The sequence below is a fragment of the Tenrec ecaudatus genome, chromosome 1 (assembly GCF_050624435.1).
Source record: "Tenrec ecaudatus isolate mTenEca1 chromosome 1, mTenEca1.hap1, whole genome shotgun sequence".
NCBI classification, from domain to species: domain Eukaryota; kingdom Metazoa; phylum Chordata; class Mammalia; order Afrosoricida; family Tenrecidae; genus Tenrec; species Tenrec ecaudatus.
Window position 1 is genome coordinate 165,987,951 of NC_134530.1, and position 17,347 is coordinate 166,005,297.

At 57.1% G+C, this 17,347-nt stretch overlaps 1 protein-coding gene across 2 annotated transcripts; it reads left to right on the forward strand.

Annotated features, from left to right (window-relative positions):
- The first annotated feature begins 675 nt into the window (after positions 1–675).
- SEMA4A (semaphorin 4A) lies at positions 676–16,750 on the forward strand. Of its 2 annotated transcripts, XM_075563180.1 has the most exons (14): positions 676–930; positions 2,841–3,001; positions 3,835–3,897; positions 4,374–4,472; positions 4,711–4,816; positions 5,568–5,681; positions 5,995–6,119; positions 6,298–6,470; positions 7,435–7,585; positions 12,656–12,836; positions 14,326–14,447; positions 14,544–14,701; positions 14,932–15,032; positions 15,410–16,750. In XM_075563180.1, exons 1-14 carry the CDS (start codon positions 792–794, stop codon positions 16,006–16,008), a joined length of 2,292 nt encoding a protein of 763 aa, XP_075419295.1. In that variant the 5' UTR covers positions 676–791; the 3' UTR covers positions 16,009–16,750. The 2 variants fall into 2 exon arrangements, with proteins under 2 accessions (XP_075419295.1, XP_075419286.1); XM_075563171.1 differs by lacking the exon at positions 676–930 and having other exon boundaries at positions 2,849–3,001.
- The last annotated feature ends 597 nt before the right edge of the window (positions 16,751–17,347 follow it).

The window sequence follows — 17,347 nt, forward strand, 5'->3', positions numbered from 1 at the left end:
AGAGACAGGTGAGGTTGCAGCGAGCTGGCTGCGGAGAATGGGAGCCCAGCCAACTAGCTGCCCCTGCTCAGGGCCGGCCGCTCCTGGCCTAATGCTGGCCACCAGCCTGGCCTTCTGGGTCCTCACTGCCTGCTTGGAGGAAGAAGCCCAGGGACGGAGACGCTTGAGCGTCAGAGACCCCAGAGCCTAGCTGGGGCTGAAGGTGAGGTCAGAGGGGGCCTGGGTCACCACAGGGCGAGGTGAGCAGGAGGACAGAGGATCACCGGATCACCGGAAAGGGCAGGAGAGTCAGGTCTGAGGAATGTGTGCTATGAGTACAGCAATCTGCTGCCCAGAAATGCCCTCCCTGGGGGGCCGACAAGAGTGTCTGGGGCTCTGGCGGCAAGAGGAAGAAAGACACAGGCTAGATGGTAGAAGCACTTGCCGCGAGGGAGGGGAGGCAAGAACAGGCAGGAGAACTCCTGGTGAAGGAAACCACCACCAGCACCAGCACCAGTACCTGCAGCAGCACCAGCACCTGCAGCAGCAGGAAGTGGGACAGAGAGGCTCCTGCCGGGAAGGGAGAGTGAGGCAACCAGCGCCCATCTGGTCTGAGGGGGATGAAAGTGAGACTCCCCCATGGCCTTCCCCCAGGGGAACCATCCCCTCCCTCAGGGCTCCCCCTCGGTTCATACTTCTGCTACCTGAGGCTCTCTGATTGGTCCACAGGAGGATGTGGTGAGGCCCACTCACCCTGGGAGTGCCAAAGAGCCCATTTCCCCAAAGCCAGCAGGCGACTGCCCTGACAGAGCATGGCCCTCCCAGCCCTGGGCCGGGATCCCTGGAGCCCGCTGGGCCTTTTCCTCTTCCAGTTACTGCTGCCGTTCCTGCCTCCCACGACCGCAGAGGCAGGTGGGCAGGGGCCCCTGCCCAGGGTCAGATACTCCGCAGGTAAGCTCTGATGTTGGGTAGGAGAGGAGGGGGGGAGAGGAGAGGAGGGAGGAGGGAGGTGGAGGTACGCAGGAGCAGAGGAGCAGAGGTGACCTAGCCGGAGACTCCAGGAGAGCATCAGAGAGCCTTGTGGGGAAGTGGTCAGAGGCGGAAATGGAGAGTAGAAGGTAAAACTCACAGCCTGGGGTCCGGGGTCACTGCTATCTGCGGGCTCCCTAAAGTTGGTGAATTTCCCCTCCCCCTCTCTCTCTAAATGTCCTGGGCACCAGTTAGGTGCCTCGGGCACACCCCTGAAAGCCCTGGAGCTAAGGCTCACGTGGGCACCTGATTTATGCCAACCATCCGACCATGCTGGAGACCCCAGCTCCAGGGAGCACATGCCACAGACCCCACCCCTTCCTTGGGAGAAGTACCATCTGGGCTGTGGACCCAGGGGCCCTGGGGGCAGTTTGGCTGCTCTTCTCCAGAGCCTGTGGGCTGCTGACCTGCTCCGCTTCGGGGAGAAGCTTCCAGGAAGGTCAGGGGCCTTGTCAAATATGCAGGGGCAGGGTCTCGGCGTGGGGCTGTTGTCAGCATCTTCCCAAGACAACCCGGTGAAGGCATTGCATGTGGCCTGTGGATGGACAGGCCCCTTCTGTGTTGGGTTCTGGGGTACCAACATGGACGGGACTCAGCCCCTGCTCACCTTCTAGGGGGAGAAGCAGGTGGGCAACCAGACACAAGGGTGACAGGCAGGTCATGCAGAAACAAGGAGGCCTGTAGGGTTCTGGGGGAGGCCGGACCCCCTCCACTAGGCATCCCTCTCAGAGGCCAGCCCTCCAGCATCGTGCCACACTTGATTCTGACTCTTCCTCTTGGTGCTTAGATGCCTTAAGGTTCCCCCCCCCCCACACACACTTTTAACAGTTAGTCAGTCAGCTCCCTGGGGGAGCCCTGGTAAGTGCAGTGGTCACACATAGGGCAGCGATCTGCCGAGTGGGAAGTTGGAAACCCCCAACCGCTCTGAGGGAGAAAGATGGGGCTTTCTACTCCTGTAAAGAGTCACTGTCTCAGAAACCCACGGGAGCGGCTCTCCCTGTCCTAGGGTCGCTGTTGAGTGGGCACCGACCAAGTGGCAGTGCGTGAGTCAGCTCACTAACTAGAGCAAGAGGAAGGGTGTGAACGATGGGAGATTTGAGGAGCCCCTCCCCACTTGCTGATGTGCAGAGAGCAGAAACACAGACACAAACACCCAACCCCTCTCACCACCACCACCACCACCACCACTGCCGCTCCCCTATTGCCATCTCGGGAAGACAACGCAGCTGGCCTAGGGGATTCTCCTGCAGCTTGCTTCGCCTCCCCTACGCAGGTAACAGTTAGGTACACCCAGGAAAATATGCCCTTCCTGTCCAACCTAAGTGATCTGGGCAGGGAAATGCCCTGCATTCGAGGGGCAGGAAGTAGGCAGAATGAAGAGGTGGTGAGAGGAACCCCTAAAACTCACAGCTACCCTGACACCACCCTGTCTGGTTTTCCTGTGTCTAGCTACCACGGGCTATTGCTCCCCTTGCTAAGTGGGGATGAGGTGTTCTCCCTGACCACAGTCCCCAGGCCCAGGACAGCAGCCCTGTCTCTTCCTTTCATGGCCCTTTGTCTGTCTCCTGGGTGCTGTCCCCCCACCCCCTTTCCCCAGCCCCAGGGTGTCATTTCTCTGGCTTTGGCAGCCTCTCCTCTCTCCTGTGGGTGTGGCACGCATGTTCCTGTGGCTGCCAGCTGGGGGGGAGGGGGAGGGGGAGGTTGCTGGTAGAGCAGTGGGTCCTGCTGCCAAGGCCTGGGAGCACGGTGCCAACCCCGCTCCTCCGACTTCTGCCTCAGGGATCAGCGTCTGCCCCTGCCCCTCCTCACGCCCCCTCACCACCTCTCCACAGGGGACGGACGCAGGGCTCTTAGCCTCTTCCAGCAGAAGGACCTCCGGGATTTTGACATACTGCTCCTGAGTGATGATGGAAACACTCTCTTTGTGGGAGCTCGGGAGGCCATCCTGGCCCTGGACATCCAAGAACCAGGGGTCCCAAGACTGCACAACAGGGTGAGGAGGCATGGGATAAAGGGCACGGGCTGGGAGGGGGCCAGCACTGCCCTGGGCCTGGGCCACTTATGAGTGAGTAACTGCCCAGTTGCTCTTCATACAATGGACAAGAAATATGATGGGGGCACTCATTGGCATCGGGATAAGGGGTGACTCATACCGGCTGCCAGAATGACTGATATGGAAATCACTGACACAGGAGATAAACACTGACTCAAAATTATATCAATAATCGGATTATTCGCCCACCGGTAGAAATCACTGACGCTTCTGTGCCCCTCTCTGAGCAAGCGGGACAGTCCGAGGAGGAGGAGGGGGAAGGTAGGGAGTGCTGGCAGTGCTGCCCATCATCGCTGGGCGTTGTGCTTCTTACTGTGCGTCCTGTGGAAAGCAAGAGGAACCCGCCCTCCCCCCAGGGCTGGTTAAAAATGCAGAGTCTCTGAGATGGGGCCCCCAACTTGACTCAGAGTGACTGTCCGCCGGCTGCATGTTGCCAGCTTCATCTGTGTGTGCCACGCGCTTCATGGAGGCTGAGCATGCACCGCCCGCAGGCTGAAAACCTGACTGGAGATCGTGCAGGGCAAGAAGTGGCCGAGGCAGTCTACATTCGAACTTGGGCCTGTCCGATTCCAGAAGTCATGTTCCACCTCGGGCCTGTGTTCTCATGAACAACAACATCTGGGCCACAAATGATGTGATGGTGGATTGCCAACATGTCGCTAACCACCAGGCCTGCTGGCAATTTCACACCGACGTCCTGAAGGGGATGTGAAGCTGGAGCCAGAGCTGAAGGTCTCACCTCCTACATCTCCCCCTCCAACTCTGTCCTGCAGATCCCCTGGCCAGCCAGCGACAGGAAGAAGACTGAATGCGCCTTTAAGAGGAAGAGCAATGAGGTGAGTGGAGAGGGGGCTGAGAGAGCTCTGGCTGGGGCACTACGAGGCCCAGGCCATCACTGGGATGACTTTAGGCTGCTCAGACAGTGGAAAACACTTGCTTGCATGATTACCTGCCGTGATTATGTTCTACAAAGATGTACAAAGACTGCCCCTGGCAGAGCCCTACCCCGCAACTGGAAAATGAGAGTGCGGACTCTGGGGGTCCAGGCCTTTAGGGGAGGGGTCTTCAAACTTTTTAAACAGGGGGCCCTCAGACCCGTTGGAGGGCCGGTCTATGGTTAAAAAAAAACTACGAACAAATTCCTACGCACACTGCACATATCTTATTTTGAAGTAAAAAAACAAATGGGGCAAAAACACCTGGCAGGCCAGGTAAATGTCCTTAGCAGGTGCATGTGGCCCCGCGGGCCGTAGTTTGAGGACTCCTGCTTTAGGATAATCAGTAACTGGCTCTGACCCTTCTGTTCCTCCAGACACAGTGTTTCAACTTCATCCGGGTCCTGGTCTCTTTCAATGCCACCCATCTCTACGCCTGCGGTACCTTTGCCTTCAGCCCCGTGTGCACCTTCATTGTGAGTTATCTGATCCCGAGCTCTCGAAGGCTCCCAAGCCTCCTTCCCCACAGCTCCCCTCCCCTCATCCTCTGTAGCTCTGGAAAACGCTGGTCATGGTGGGTCAAGAGATTCGAGGGCACTTCCTGGCTCCAGACCAATGTCCCTTGATGTACCTCCCTTTCCCTGCCCATCCTGCCCCTGTTTCTCGGGCATGAGACCCTGGCGTTCTGGCCCCCCAGCCACTTCCCCCCTCTAGGAACTCAAAGATTCCACCCTGATGCCCATCTTGGAGGCCAATGTGATGGAGGGAAAGGGCCAAAGCCCCTTTAACCCAGTCCACAAGCACACGGCTGTCCTCGTGGGTGAGTATCGACCGGGTCCCACATTCCCTCCCAACACCTGCCTTCCTGAATCTCTCTGCGAAAGATGGTATCTGGCCGTTTTCTGAAAGGCAGTGGGCAGGAGGAAGGGAAGCCAAGAGCCTCAGAGCAGGAGAGGGAGAATCAGGCACCCTCACCACATGCGAGAACTGCCATGCAAGAGGGAGAGGTGGATGGGGAGAGAGACCCAAGGGCAGGAGAGTCCAGGGATGGGCCCAGGTAGAGAAGACACACATACGCTGTGTGGACACGCCCTGCAGTGCACCGGGTATCTCGCTAGGATTGGTGGGATTCCCAAGAAGAAATTCTGGCCCCTTGCCCTCCCAGATAGGAACCATGGCAAGCTTCCTGCCCTGGCTTCCTGCAGGAGGTGGCCCTTGGCTTTCCAGGGAAACTTGAAGGATAGGTAGGCAGTCGGGCAGGAAGGCTGGTGCAGAAAGAGTCGGGTAAGGCCTTAGATGTGGAAGCAGAACACGCAGCCACCTTTAGGGAACAATAAAGTGGTTCTCTTTGGCAAGTGGTTCAGCTGGGTGAGTGAGGCAGTAGCCAGAGAGAGGCTGGAAAGCTGTCCCCGCAGAGAAGGCCACACAGGGTGGGCCTGAGAAGAGCACTCAGCAAAAATGATCTAAGAATGACGGGGACCAGAGACTGATGTGGCCGGCCCCCAGTCCGAGGCAGGTCTGCGGCCAGTGGGTGGACTCGCTGCTGACAAGCCTCTCCGTATCTCCCCCAGATGGGATGCTGTATTCTGGCACCATGAACAACTTCTTGGGCAGTGACCCCATCCTCATTCGCACACTGGGCCATCCTGTCCTCAAGACGGACAACTTCCTCAACTGGCTGCAGGGTAAGCGCCTGACCCACCCCCAGCACCAGACCCGGCATCGCGAACCATTCCTCTAAGCCACTGTCTTTGCTGAGGCCATCCTGATGTGCCAGGCAGCAGGGACGCAGCAGAGAAGACAGCACTTCCGGTGCCCGCCCCTAGGCTTGCAGGCAGCTTCCATCTTATCTAAAGAATTTCTAGTCGCCCGCAGCAGCCCACCCTGACCACATGGGAGCCAGACATCCTGTCTCTGGCCCACAGAGCCAGCCTGAGGTTTTTCACCCCGGGGAACCCCAGTGCTCAGTCTCTAAGCCCCTCTGCCCCACCCCCGCAGCCGACGCCGCCTTCGTGGCAGCCATTCCTTCGACCCAGTTCGTCTACTTCTTCTTCGAGGAGACAGCCAGCGAGTTTGACTTCTTTGAGAGGCTCCACACGTCCCGGGTGGCCCGAGTCTGCAAGGTCTGCAACCGGGGGCTGGCCTGGAGGAGCCAATGGGGAGGTGGCAGAGGCGGGACTGAGTGCTTAGGGCCCAATGGGAGTTGGGAGAGGCGAAGGGGGCGTGGCCTCAGTAGCGGGGTGGGCGGGGCGAGGGCTCGCTGGGCAGCGAGCTCTTTGGTGACTGGCCTGATGCCCCCAGAACGACGTGGGCGGCGAGAAGCTGCTGCAGAAGAAATGGACCACCTTCCTGAAGGCCCAGCTGCTCTGCGCCCAGCCTGGCCAGCTGCCCTTCAACATCATCCGCCACGCGGTCCTGTGGCCTGCGGGTTCCTCCGGGGTTTCCCAAGTCTTCGCAGTCTTCACTTCCCAGTGGTGAGCAGCGGGCCAGGATCCTGGGCGCTTGGCTAGGGGCCTGGGGCCCACGGAGCTGAGCCCTTTACATGGGAAGACATTTGATCCAAACCACCTCCCGGGAATTTCACTCCTGCCTCCATGCAGAAGGGAAGAAAGACTCTTACTAATTGAACCCTGCCCCGTTGTTGGGAAAAGGATGGGCCCCAGCTTTCCAAAGGCTTACATTAGAATAAAATATATAGACAAATGGGAATCATGAGAGACTAAGAGAAGCCAGGCATGTCAGGTCAGCACATTACAAGAGCTTGTCAAAAGCTACAGCCCCTGGTGTTGGCTGCAAAATTAGCTGCAAGCTTCCCAGTGGCCAAAGCAAAGAGGGAAACACCACTAGCCTCCTTTTGGTAAAAGCAGAAGCCATTGCCTGAGGGAATTAGCTGATACGCCAAGGACACCCCCCCCACACACACACATACACACATGCACATACACACACACACATCTAGTCTCTGGCCCTCCTGTGTACCTGGGAGGGTATCTCAGTTACCAGAAGTCTCAGTGGGGTCTGAGTGCCAAAACCCTGTGTGGGCCCCAGTCAGGGGCAAGACAGTGAGAGACAGGCCTTGCTCTTTGAGACCAGTACGGAGCAACCAAAGTGGGCAAGAATCCCTGGAGCTTAGCAAGGAACACTTTATCTGGAGCACCCTGCCCACCTGCAGTTGGTTACGCCACCTCTCCGGGGTATACAGCCCCCTTCCCCCTCCAGCTCACCAGCCTGAGCTCCACTGAACTCTCCGGGATAAGCGCACAGTAGGTCCAAGCCAAGATCCACAACAAGGGGACGGGGAAAGCAAGCTGGAGGTTGACTTGGTCTACCGTGTTTCTGCCCTCTGGCTCCTCACCGAGGGGGCGTGGAGGGGGGGCTAGGGCTGCAGGGGCAGCTTCCTCGGCAGACACAGACCTTGTCCCTGCTGGTTGTCTCCAGGCAGCTCGGAGGGACCCAGAGTTCTGCCGTCTGCGCCTTTTCTCTCACGGACATCGAGCGTGTCTTTGAGGGGAAATTCAAGGAGCTGAACAAGGAGACTTCACACTGGACCACTTACATGGGCCCTGAGACCAGCCCCCGGCCAGGCAGTGTGAGTACCCCCTCCCCTGGGCTGAGCAAAGTCCAGACTCACACAGACCTGTGTGGGTGGAAAATTAACCTGTCCTGGCGTAGTCAGTGCTCAATAAAAGTTAGTGCACCCCACTCCATCAGACTTGTCTACTCAGATGTACCCCTGGTCCAGCCAGCGGCCCACATCCCACAGGTGTCCAGCCCCACCCCGCACAGCCTAGCGGGTCAAGTTACCCAGGTACATCACCGAGGAAGCAGAGAGCCCAGTCTTAGCCATCTTTAGCTGCGCTTCATGTTTGTTAAATCAAGTTTTGGACATAAATGAATCGAGCAGACATATAGGGCTCCATGCTCTGACAGCACTTCCCCTCTCTAGAGACAGCCAGCTTCATTCTGTTGACTGGTCTTTTTCGTTTCTTCTTCTCATCTCCGTGTCTAAGTAACATGCTTCTGCTGCTGCTCCTTGGCGGGTCTGTTTCGGGAAATCTGTGCCCAATTCCCATTCTGAAAAGCAACCCTTTACCTGGCTTCCCACCATCACTACGCCCCCCACCCCAGGATTGTGCAGGGACTGGCTGGCAGTAGCAAGCAACAGCTGAGTCTGAGCATCTCTTTCCAAATTCACGGGTCAGTGACTTGGTAGCTCGCAGCCAGCAAGGTAGGAGTCTTTACACCCTGGACATCAGCAAATGTCGTTTAAGTTGGAAGATTCCCCACCCACACCCAGAGGTGTTTCCCCCACATACCCTGCACCTACACTCACCTTCCCACCATAGTTTTAGAGTACTTCTGGTTAGATAAATATTTACATTGCGACTTAAATTATTCCCACTCCAGCCTGGTAGTAAATCATGATTGCGTTTCTTTTTTACTCCTCCCCCCAAAAAAAACCCAAAACACCACCGTTTTTATTGGGAGCCTAATAGATCTATCGCATCACGCAGTATTGTACAATCGCTACCACCATCCGTTTCAAAGGGATGGCGTCTTTTTTTGTATTCCTTTTTATTTTCTCTGACTCGGGATTAGTGATTACCTTGACTTTTTGCTAGGCTTTGTCTTCTCAACACTGCTTCTTCTGTTCATCTCCCGTCCAAGTCCAAGTCCAGCCCGGCCCATTCTCACTCTCAGCAAGTCTGTAGAGTGGAATTGCCCACTGGGCTTTCCAAAGGGGTAACTCTGACACAAGCCCACTGCCACCTCTTTCTTCCAGGGAGCGGCTGGTGGATTGGGGTGCTCTAACCATTGTGCAAGCTTTCGCCCATGCTCTGTCAGTTATCTGAGTGAGTCCTAAATTGCCTTCATTTATGCTCTGATCCAGACTGCAGGCCTGACACCCAGGGCACAGCCGCCAGACTGCTGTCTCCCTCCTGCCGGGAGATTCCCTTGGCTTCTCTCCTGTGCTAGATCTTGTGTTTCACCCATCTCATTACCTCCTCTTTTTGAACGGAATTCATTTTCCGACTGCCTTGATTTTTTACAGGAGAGTCAGGATTTCTGAGACCTTGACTCTGAACACGCCTCTCTTCTACGCTCACATGTAACCATGGCGGGGCTCGCTCGGCAGGAAAGTTTCCCTCAGCCATGTGAAGGCCTTTATTGTCTGATCGCTCCCCGGCTGCTGTGGAGCAGCCGTGCATTTTCTGACCCTCCCTGGGATCTTGCATGCCTGCTCTGTCGCTGGGTTCCAAACACTCATGACTGCGTGCTCCGATGGGGTGCTCTTAGTCACCCCCACTCCTTCCCCCTCCCTCGAAACTCAATGGTCCCTTCAGCCCTAGAAATTCAGTTCTTTCAGTTCTAAGAAATTTCCCTTGCATTTTTCCTCCCACGCCCTCCCACTCCCTTGGCCCTGTTAGCAGCACTGGAGACAAAACAGACAAAAGCCCCTCCCCTCCTGGAGCTTTCAGCCACTCCGCCCCCAAAGAGTTACAGTCCGGGGGGGTTAGCTGTCTCAGGGGTCCCTATGAGTTGAAATTCACTTGATGACCGTGAGTGATAACCATCAACTTCCACATCTAAATATAAACAAATTCTAGAGATCGTATTTCATTTATTCATAAATACTTCAGTAACTATCTAAAGCATAAGGACAATCTTAACATTTAAAATTGTAATATATAGTCAATGTTGACATTTTTAACCGTTTCATCCGTGTCATGGAGTTTTTGTTTTGTTTTTAAGTATGTATGTAGCTTGTTTGAATCGAAACACAGATGAGGTCCGCAAAATCGAGTTGGATCTCCCTCAAGTCTCTTTGGAGTCATATATTCCCTTCTATCTTTTTTTTTTTTTTTTGCTCTTGCAATTTATTTGTCATGGGGAGTTTTGTGTATATGGATTTTGGTGATTGTATCTCTGAGGTTAGCTGAAGCGTTTCCTGTGAAATGGACAGGTCCTTGCACCTAGAGACTCTGACCATACTCTCCGTGCTATTCTAAGCCCTGGGGAGATGTGATGAGACGCAGGTGTGAGTTTGTGGGGTGGGTACTGCATGGTGTGAGACCTGTGTGTGCTCCCTCAGGAGGCACGTCGTGTCGGCTTCCTGCCGGCTGCTCGCTCTCTCTGTTTCGTTTGGAGTAAGGACTACTCCTTTTGCAGCACCCTGTTCTTGTTTCATGATTATAATCTCTAAACTCTTAGCTCTGAGGGTGAGAACATTAGCTTTCTCAAATGTTTTCTTCTCCTCTCGTGTGTGGGGAGGATTGTTTGTGTTTCTTTCATGCTAAGGAACTTACTCGTATATCTGATCATCTTGGACCTTCTGCTTATATTAAAAACTCGAACAAACAAACAAAACTCAAACATAGGGTGCCGCAAACTATTTGGACAATTTACCCACATAGTTATGGCTTGTTAACGTGGGTTCTATTATGGCCATGAAGGATGATCCGGTTGGGCTGTTTGGTAGGGGAATGGTACGCAAAGCGTCCTCAGGAGCAACTTTGTGATTCTAGAAAATAAGGCCGTGTCACACCAGTGCCCTTGTCCTAAGAGTGTGTGGGGCTGAGAGATCTTTCAAAGGGCGTATGCGGCATGCAGGGAAGATGTAACATAATCCACGGGTAACATCGTGAACAAGAAATGAATGTTAGTGCCAGGTCCTCTGGAAAGCCCCCGAGTCCTCTCCAGGGGAGCGATCTGGATCGGTATCAGCCAGAGACGTCAGAGGAGGGCTTGCTACATTTTACCGTGGGTTGGGCTGTCGAAGCTGATTGCACTTATCTGCAGATAACCTTCAGGCATAGTGAACAGCCAGATGCAGGAGTGATTCATCTTTTATGATCGTCCCCTGATGACAGTTCCTTTATGGGGGGTTATTGGAGGGACCGTGTTCAGTCATGAGAATGTGTACTAAGATTTATTTATAGCTCATAACCCTGAGCGTTTTCCCCCACCAGAGCCGGCTTTCCAGACCCCTAATTATGAGCATGCAGGGCTTAGCTGCATGACATTCGTGTCTGGTCCCTCAGTTGACCACAGGGAGCCTCAGCGGCAGTGACTTTAGGTTCTTTCTCTCTTGGGTCTCTGGTGAGATACCCAGGGTAGATTCTCCACTCTGACTTGGGGGAGGTGGTCTGGCTCCCATATGTAAGAGCGTGGAGAAAGAGGGGAGCGGTGGGGGCTCTCAGCATGGAGTGTGCCTGCTCGCATTTCACCTTCCCCTATCTTCAAGATGCTGTCCAGGCAACATACCACTACCCCGCACCAGAGACCGTTTCCCCCTCTCCCGTCGCCCACCTGTGTGGCACTGGGAGGGGGATCTGCCTGCTGTGACGGACTTTCTCATAATTCTCCTTCGGCAGCCCCAGCTCTCAGCCCACTTCTGTGGCAGAAAGACGGGGCTTTCTACCAGCATGCCCGGTGACCGACCGTCTCAGAGACCCGCAGGGGCGGTTCCTTCTACCTTGTCCTGTGAGGCTGCTGTGAGTCAGAGTTGACTCATGGGCAGTGAGTTTAACCCACCTTCCAGGGGTAACGAAGGTCACTGTTTCATGAACTTTTAGGAGTTCTGCCTTATGTCTCAGGATGGTTTGGGCATCTCCACTGCTGGCTTACGACCCCCCCCCCCCACACGTGTGCTCTCTCTCTCCCTCTTCCTCCCTCTTTTTTTCCTCAGCTAAATCATTTGCCACTTATTCATTTGCTTTCCATTTTCCAAAATGTGCCTGCTTTTGCTTTTCTTCCCCTAGGTGTCAGCCTTCCCAAAAAGCCCCCTGGGAGAAGCATGGGTGATCGCATAGACTCATTTCTAGAGTCCCAGTGAGATGGAGATGCCATCGCCTCCTTGCAAATGAGGAAGCTGGCTCTCTGAGAAATGAGCTAACTCTTGTGAGGACACAGCCTGAGGTGACAGGCTGGGGCTGGAGCTGACCCTGTGACCTTGCTCCTGGATATGGGGAACAGAGATTCTGCCCAAGCAGAACACAGCTGTCCCAGGGCTGTTGCGCTCTGGGGTGGGCAGGGCCTTTCAAGAAACCCCGAGCCACCTCTCTCCTTAGAGCCAAGAGACAGAGAAGGCCCCGACTGGGGAAGGGACTCTCCCACGTGGTGCAGGGAGTTCCCATGACCACGATGAGAAACTCTTCTCGTTTCCCCGCCCCTTCTGTGCCAGCCTGTGCCTGACTCGGCACTCATTGATTGAGCCCTGACTGAGTGCCAGGGTCTCACCCTGGACACTGGGCCTACAGAGAGGAGTAAAGCTTGGTCCTCAACCTGCAAGGAGTCCTCCACCTGCTTCCTGCGGGCCCGCCAGGCACTCTGGATGAAGGTGCTGGCGAGGGTGAAAGTCTCGCAGCCTCCCGTATTCAGTCCTGACCTCCCCCAAGCTCTGCTCTACTTGCTCTCTCCGTCTCAGTGCAGTTCTTCTTCCCAGGAAGCCTTGAGGTAGCAGTTGGAATAGTCCCATCTCCCAGGGGAGGGAAGCCGCCCTGTCCGAAGGCTGTAATCCCAGAGTCTGAGCTTTACACCATCATTCCCAGATGAGCCCTGCTTGGCTGGAGCCCAGGGGGAGGGAGGCAGGAGGGCAAGGGAGGTCTGCAGGGAAGGGGAGAGCTGTGCTGACCCGCCCGCCCGTTTCCCCCTGCAGTGCTCAGTGAGCCCCTCCTCCGATAAAGCCTTGACCTTCATGAAGGACCACTTCCTGATGGACGAGCCGGTGGTGGGGAGGCCCCTGCTGGTGAAGTCTGGCGTGGAGTACACCCAGCTGGCGGTGGAGACAGCCCAGGACGTCGAAGGGAACCGCCATGTGGTCATGTACCTGGGCACGAGTGAGTACAGGCCTCCAGGACAGCCCCTAGACCGGCCTGAGGAGGGAAGTCTTGGAGCTCACTCATTCATTCATTCATTTACTGAACCAATGTTTCCTGGGCACCTACCAAGTGTCAGACACCCTGCTAGGCATCAACGATGCAACAGGGAGCAAAGCAGCTCAGCCCCTGCCATCTCTGAGCTCCAGCCTGGCGGAGGGGGCAGACTCCAAGGCTGGTGGTGGCTTTGGTGAGGTGGAGGGAAGTCATGACAGGGGGTGAAGAGTGGGGGCTGGGATCTGTTTGTTGCAAGATGGGAGCGGGTAAGGAGTCAGTAGGAGGCGAGCTGATAGAGAGATGGGCAAGAGAGGGGCCAACCGGCAGGCAGAGTCGTTGAGGAGGCAGGACCCAAGATCCAGGTGGAGGGACGGACGGCTAGTGCCACCGCCCTCCCCACGGCCCCACCACCCCAGGATGAGAGTGAAGGGGGACGCAGCCTGGTGGGTGGGTCACCTCGGGGGCCACAGAGGCTCCTCTCTGCAGGGTTAGCTGTGCTCTGTGAAGCAGAAGCACACCAGGCTACACTCTGGGAGTGAGCTGGGGGAATGACTGGGGGCATAAAAGCAGATTCCGATTGTCCTGTGGAAATGGGGAGAGGGGTGGGTGAGGACACGGCATCAGGGACAGGACACATACGTGTCGGGCTGCTAACTGCAAGGTCAGCCGCTCCGAGTGGGAGAAAGACGGTGTTTTCTGCTCTCCTCTGGTAGAGCCCTGGGACAGTGTTGGGAAGCCAGGGCCAGTTCTGCCCTGCCCTCAGGGTCGCCAGGAGCCGGGGTTGACTAGATGGCGCTGTCCGTGTGACTGAATGCTCTCCAGGAACACAAGGACTGGTGCCCCTTCAAAGACAGGCCAGGGACCTCGAAACCCCAGGGAGCCATTCTGCGCTGTGACCATGGGGAGGCCAGGAGTCAGACAACTCACCACAGGGGAATTGTTTTTGGTTGTTTGGTTGGTTGGTTTCTTGGCCACCCAGTGTTCTGGAAGCAGGATCCAGTGTGTTTCTGGGTAGACAGTAGTGACGAAAGGGCCAATCGTTGTGGAGTGGGAGGAGACCGGCAATGAACCTGGTGAGTGCGCCAAGCCATCACATGTTATCAGGAAAGGGATGGCAATGCCAGGTGGGGCCGTCGCGGCTTTTGAAAGGGTGCTCAGGTGAGCCCTCCCTGGGCTGCCTGGGTCAGGACCTGATGGACGTGGCACCCGGTGCTCAAATGCCCACAGCCCCACGCAGCCACCTGGGAATCGACAGGCTGTCAGGCTGGTGCAAAGGGAAGGCAGAGAGCTTTAAGCCACTCACCCAAGAGCCTGCCATCTGCATGGCATGGGAAAGCTGGCCTGGCTGCCCTCAGACTTCAGAAGGCACTTGTGGTCAGTTGGGGAGCGCTGGAGGCTATGAGAAGGAAAGGGGGGGACTGTTGGGAGGGTCCCAACTCTCTGTTTCCCCCAGCCACAGGGTCGCTGCACAAGGCAGTGGTGAGCAGTAACGGCAGTAGTGCCTACCTGGTGGAGGAGGTCCAGCTGTTCCCTGCCCCGGAGCCTGTGCGGAACCTGCAGCTGGCTCCCACCCAGGTGAGACAGACGGCCCTAGCCATCAGGTGGTGTGGCAGGGCCCTGGGGGCCTGGGCCGGGCTGGAGCCCCCCGGACTCACTCCAGCTGTGTTGCAGGGTGCGGTGTTCGCGGGCTTCTCGGGCGGCATCCTGAGGGTACCCCGAGCCAACTGCAACATCTACGAGACTTGTGTGGACTGTGTCCTGGCCCGGGACCCCCACTGTGCCTGGGATCCTGAGTCCCGAATTTGCAGCCTCCTGCCCACCCCCATCCCGTGAGTGCCGGTCTCGGATGGCAGCCGGAGGGTCTGCCTGGGCCCTCTGACCCATTCCCCAAACCTTTCTGGGACGGGCTCCCCCAGGGAAGGGCCTTTGCCCTGCAATCTGCTTTCTCCTCCTGGGCCTCTCTGCCCAGCCACCTGCTCCCCTCCGCCCTTCCCTTCCCTGCTTCCCTCTCCACTGTCCACTGTCTTCTGATGCAGGGGACTGCTTTTTACTTTCCCAGGAGCACCTGGAAGCAGAATGTAGAGCATGGAAACCCAGGGTGGGCGTGCGCTACTGGCCCTGTGGGCAGGAGTCACCAGCCTCGGAGTCGCCCCCAAATCAGTGAGTAGGGAATGTGCAACAGGCCCAGGCGGTGGGTGGGTGGGTGGGGCTGGAGGCTGGGGAGTATTTTTGCCTCCTTCCTGCCTCACTTGAGATCCAAGCACTGGGAGAGGGGGATAGATTTGGGTCCCCGCTGGAGGGAGGGAGGAAGAGAAGAGGGACAGGAAGTCTAAGCTGGGTCTCAAGGTCGAGGTGGCTGTTGGTGGTGGCGGTGGTGTCAGAGGTGCCAGACTGGAGGTTGGGTCAGGCTGTCCACCGTCCACCAGGAGCCAGAGGGAGTCAGAGTTTTGAAATGGGAGGGAGCAGAGGGATGCGTGGAGCCTCTTTCTGCCTTCCTCCCCCCAACGCTTGACCTTCCTCACCACCTCCTCCTGCAGTTAAAGAAGTGCTGGCGGTGGCCAACTCCATCCTGGAGCTCCCCTGCCCCCACCTCTCAGCCCTGGCCTCTTACCACTGGAGCCACGGGGCAGCGGCCATTCCGGAAGCCTCTTCCACAGTCTACAACGGCTCCCTCTTGTTGCTCCTGCGGGAAGGGGCTGGGGGTCTTTACCAGTGCTGGGCCACCGAGCACGGGTTCTCCTACCCCGTGGTCTCCTACTGGGTGGACAGCCAGGAGCAGCCTCTGGCGCTGGACCCTGAACTGGAGGGCATTCCCCGGGAGCGTGTGGAGGCCCCGCTGACCAGAGTGGGGGGCGGGGCCAGCCTGGCCGCCCAGCGCTCCTACTGGCCGCATTTCCTCACCGTCACCGTGCTCCTGGCCCTGGTCCTCTCCGGAGCCCTCATCTTCCTCCTCGCCTCCCCGCTGGGGGCGCTCCGAGCCCGGGGAAAGGTCCAGGGCTGCGGGACGCTGCCCCTGCCCCCCGGGGAGAAGGCCCCGCTGAGCAAGGAGCAGCCCCTCAAGTCCCCCAAGGGACACAGGACCTCTGCCTGTGACGTGGACGCTGACAACAACCACCTGGGCACTGAGGTGCCATGAACGCTGTGGGCAGAGGCTGGGGCTGTCGGGAGGGTGGGGCGCCTGGCCATGCTGGCTGGGGACCAGCAGCCACACACCAGCCCTCATCAGGGAGGGACCAGCACGAAAGACCACCTCCTTCTTCCTCCCCGAGAGAGGAGGGTCTTCTTCCACTCTGCCTACTGACAGCGCCCTGCGGGGCCTGGAGAGGCGGCCAGACTCTCCCTGGGCACTCTCTCGGACCAAGCACAGGGGGCACAGGCTCCCTTAGCGGGCTGCCCCGGACCTGAATCCAGGCTGAGAGCAGGCCCTGGAGAGAACCTTCCAGAAACATACTGCTCCACGAGATCCTACAAAACCTGCCTGTTCAGGACCCTCCGGTAATATGCAATGACCTTCTGCCCCACCATAGCACACACTCCTGGAGACGCCGCTCCCAAGGCAGCTGCCACTTTGGACACCCACGTGCCCCTCTCTCAGGCATCTCCGGGGTTCTGCAGGGAGCTGTCCCTGGCTGCTCCCATCAACCATGCACGACTGGCTCCCAGGAAGTCCTTCCTGGAGTCTGACCACCTTCCTTCCTGCTTTGGGGCAGGTTTTGATCCCTTCTGCCCCTGCTTGAATGGCAGGGGTAATCTGAGCCTTGTTCATTCCCCAACACACACACCCCTTGACCTTCAACCCTTTCTCTCCCCTCCTCTTTCCTTTGTTCTGGAATTCAGAAAACTGCTTGTGACAGACAGTTTATTTTTTATTAAAAGACAAAGCTTGTGGCTCAGGCTGTTTTGGGGGCAGCAGGTGACTTTGGGGATGTTGAAGGGAGTGGGCCGTTTGTGAGCGACTTTTCTCAAGCCCTTCCCCCACCTTGCCAGCTCTCCACCCAGAGCCAACCCCCCAGCCTTCCCTCACTCCAGAATGGCTGGCGAGAGATGGCATCCCACAGGTCTTTGGGGCTGACTACAGGTCTGTGCTGACCAGCCTCGCTGGACAGGCCATGCATCTGCCCTGGCTCCCAGGCTGCGGCCCACACCCTGGCTGCCTCATGCTTCTCCCCCTGCAGTGGCTTCAACTTTCAGCAGACTGAATTTATAGAAAGACCTGATAGCCACCCAGACCACATCCTTCCCAATATCTGACAAACCCTCTGTCCGTGCCCCCACACCGCCTTTCCTCTCTCCCTCTTGTCACGAAGTAATGTCCCTCCTCCCCACACAGCTACCGAGGGTTGCGCCTCCTCCTCTTCTGGAGCCTCCAGAAAGTCCTCCTCTGAATTAGCAGGTCTTCGCCTCCTTAACTGCCCCCTACGCACACGCACACACACACCTCCTTAACTGCCCCCTACACACACGCGCACACACGC

Coding starts and splice junctions, on each gene's coding strand:
- SEMA4A (XM_075563180.1), top strand. CDS start 792: ATGGCCCTCCCAGCCCTGGGCCGGGATCCCTGGAGCCCGCTGGGCCTT. Junction 3,898..4,373: donor TTAAGAGGAAGAGCAATGAG/GTGAGTGGAGAG, acceptor CTGTTCCTCCAG/ACACAGTGTTTCAACTTCAT. Junction 5,682..5,994: donor CTTCCTCAACTGGCTGCAGG/GTAAGCGCCTGA, acceptor CCACCCCCGCAG/CCGACGCCGCCTTCGTGGCA.